Below are 3,093 nucleotides of genomic sequence, written 5' to 3'. Positions count from 1 at the left end.
GTAGTGATACTGCCTCGGAAACCCAAGGAGGGGTCACTATGAGTCGGGGCCAACTTGACGGCAAAACAACAACAACAACAACAACATATTGGGTCATGTTGGTCTTCATTGTGAAGTCCATTTTCAATAAAGCGTCCAATGGACTTGCTTAGCTTCTTACCTAGTGTCCCTGGTGGCTGGAATTTGCTTTGCAGTATGGCTGGTCCATGGTGAGACAGTTAGGGACCATTGGATCTAGCGAATGTAAATAGTCAACATGGAAGAGAAGGGTGGCCCTGGCACCATTTAAATGGCCAGAGCCCAGAAATAGTTAAGAAAAAGCTAAAGAAACAGATATCTTGTCAATTATCTAGGGTCCCTGGGTGGTAAAAATGGTTTTCACTCAACTATTAACCTAAAGGTCGACAGTTCAAACCCACTCAGCCACACTGTAGAAGTCTGGAGATCTGCTTCTGTAAAGTTATAGCCAAGATAATCCTATGGAGGCAGTTCTGTAACCAATGGGGTCTCCATGAGTCAGAATTGACTCAACAATTACAGATTTTGTTTGGTTTGGTCAATTATCTAGAGCTAGAAAGCCTCAAACTTTTTTCAATCTTTGATACTAAACAGAAGTCTCTGGGTAATGCAAACAGTTAACATGCTTGGCTGCTAACCAAAAGGTTGGTGGTTTGAGTCCAACCAGAGGCACTTCAGAAGAAAGTCCTGGTGATCTACTTCCAAAAGATCATCCATTGAAAACTTCATGGAGCACAGTTCTACTTTGACACATGTGAGGTCACAATGAATTGGAGTCAAATCAATAGCAACTGGTCTTACTGCTTTGATGCTAACCAACAATGGTTGTACATTTTCCAATGCATGCCTTCATTGCTGGGAATCCTGAATTTATAACTGAACCAACTTCAGTTCCACAGCCAAGACTCTTTTTCAAGGTGACATTGGACTTTCCTCATCTTCTATCTGAGCCAGTAGTAGTCAGTGCTGAGACCAAGTGCCTCTGAGTCAGTTCATCAGGGTACAGAGGTTTGGTTGTAGGACAATCTTATCTCCCTGGCCCTCTTGCCTGGCTAGATCTCTGATTAAGGTAGATTCTTTTACTGTACAAGCTACTTTTCCCAAAGCATGATACCCAGTTTTCCATCAACTTTTTGGAAGTGTAGTAGTCCTGAATGCTGCCTCATGCAAGGCCCTTCCTTCCTAAAACATCATCCCAGCCAGCCCTGCTTCCCCACAGGCAAGGCTGCTTAGACAATATGACTTTCCCTGCCTAAGGCACTTGACTGCTAATCAGAAGCCTGGAGGTTCAAACCCACCAGCCGCTCCTCGGAAGGAAGATGAGGCAATCTACTTCCGTAGTGATACTGCCTCAGAAACCCAAGGAGGGGTTGCTATGAGTCGGGTCGACTTGATGGTACATAACAAAAACAACAACACCTCAAGGTCTTACCATCCACATCAATCCTCAGAGCCAAAGTTGTGCCACACTCAGTCTCTGCAGGCCACAGCTACATGTCACCTTCCTAGGAGAAAACTGCTTCCTGCCCTGAGGGGGGAGGTGTCCCTCAAAGCTGGCTTTCCCTGACCCAGCAGTAGCACCCTTTTCAGCTGTCCCTTTCTGTTCTCAGACAAAAGGAACCAGCTGATCTGTTTGAATGAAAATGGGGGCTGTGAACAATACTGCAGCGACAACCCAGAGACCAAGCGCTCTTGCCGGTGTCACGAGGGCTACACACTCATGGCTGATGGAGTGTCCTGTGTGCCCACAGGTAACAGGTTCTTAGGAACTGCTCTCTAGGGCACAGTTATGCCTTATTAGCTATTTACTGTTTAGTGTTTGCCAGATGAGCCAGCCACCAATTCCCATCCCATTGCACATTACCTCAGATGGCTGAAAGATGAGAAGGGGTTGGCGTAACATTTACTGAGCATCTACTAAGTGTTGATGATATAATGAGGCAGGGAGAAAGACCAAAGGCCAAGATGGCTGTCCCCACCCAAGTGCAGGCCAGAGCCATAGTGATTAGAGTTGCAACATACAGTTCACAAGAACCAAGACAGAAGGTCAACCCACCCCAGACACACAGGCAGTAGTTCTCTGGATTGTTCTCAAGCCATCCACCCCCTTCTAGCACAGGCCCAGAAAATCAGAGTGAGACTGTCTGCCTCATTCTAATTCCACACTTGTGAATTTCAGAGGCTTTTTGGACTTCTACTAGGGTTTCCTGAATCTAATAAATCCACACCCAGTGTCTGTACCTCCTATTGCACAATTCAAAAGACCAATTATTTTTAAAGACAAGCACTTTTAGAAAAATGAGAAATTTCTCCAAACCAACCTCAAACAAACCGGAGCTACAATTTCAAAGGCTGAGGGACTCCATACCAATTGTGGCTCTTCAGAGATGGTTTTACCCAGCCTGGTAGAGAAAGGCTCAAATTTAGCCTACTACTTAGAAACTTTTTTTTCCCCCTGGGCCAAAGACTTTATTGGAACAGATTGGGAAAAAAAAAATGCAGTCAAAAGTCAAAATAGCACTATGTTATTGTTCTGGTTACCTAGTGCCACTCTGACAAGAATATACCACAAATGGGATGGCCTTAACAAACAGGAGTTTATTCTTACAATTTGGAGTCTTTAAGTCCAAGTTCAAAGTGCCAGCCTCTAGGGGCTGGGTGAAAACCCCTCAACCTTGGGGTCCAACTCTGCCTCCTGCTCCAGGCCCACTAGAGCTAGAAGCATTTCTTCACTCAGACAGCTGCTGGCTGCTGAGGTTGAGAAGCCCCAAGGTTGACAAGTAAAAAGGCACAGTCCTGATATTACCAAACCACATTGCAGGCCATTAACTTAATTCCCTTGTAAGTCCCAAGGTCAGCAAAGCATGGCAGGATGCTGAGCAACGACACTACACAGCTACATGCAGGGTCCAAGCATGCCATAGGCTAGAGACCATTCCCAAAGCTGTTTCTTATGTATGGGAAGCAGACCACATACCCAAAACAGCTACTCAGCTGCTTGTGGTAGATCCCACCATGGAGTTGATTGCCAGTCTCATCATGGGGAATAATTACCACCAGCTGCCCAGCCACTCA

General features: G+C 45.6%; 1 protein-coding gene across 1 annotated transcript in view; it reads left to right on the top strand.

Moving 5' to 3' along the window:
- The window catches only part of F7 (coagulation factor VII), a 23,753-nt gene that overhangs the window by 12,474 nt on the left and 8,186 nt on the right, over window positions 1-3,093 (top strand). Inside the window, exon 5 of the mRNA XM_007942411.1 lies at window positions 1,629-1,769. Coding sequence (XP_007940602.1) covers window positions 1,629-1,769 — 141 coding nt within the window. The remainder of the gene's footprint in view (window positions 1-1,628; window positions 1,770-3,093) is intronic.

The sequence above is a fragment of the Orycteropus afer genome, unplaced genomic scaffold (genome assembly GCF_000298275.1).
Source record: "Orycteropus afer afer isolate SDZICR_OR568_19922 unplaced genomic scaffold, OryAfe1.0 scaffold00089, whole genome shotgun sequence".
NCBI lineage: Eukaryota > Metazoa > Chordata > Mammalia > Tubulidentata > Orycteropodidae > Orycteropus > Orycteropus afer.
The sequence above is the reverse complement of the archived record's forward strand: the minus strand, read 5'-3'. Positions and strand labels throughout refer to the sequence as shown.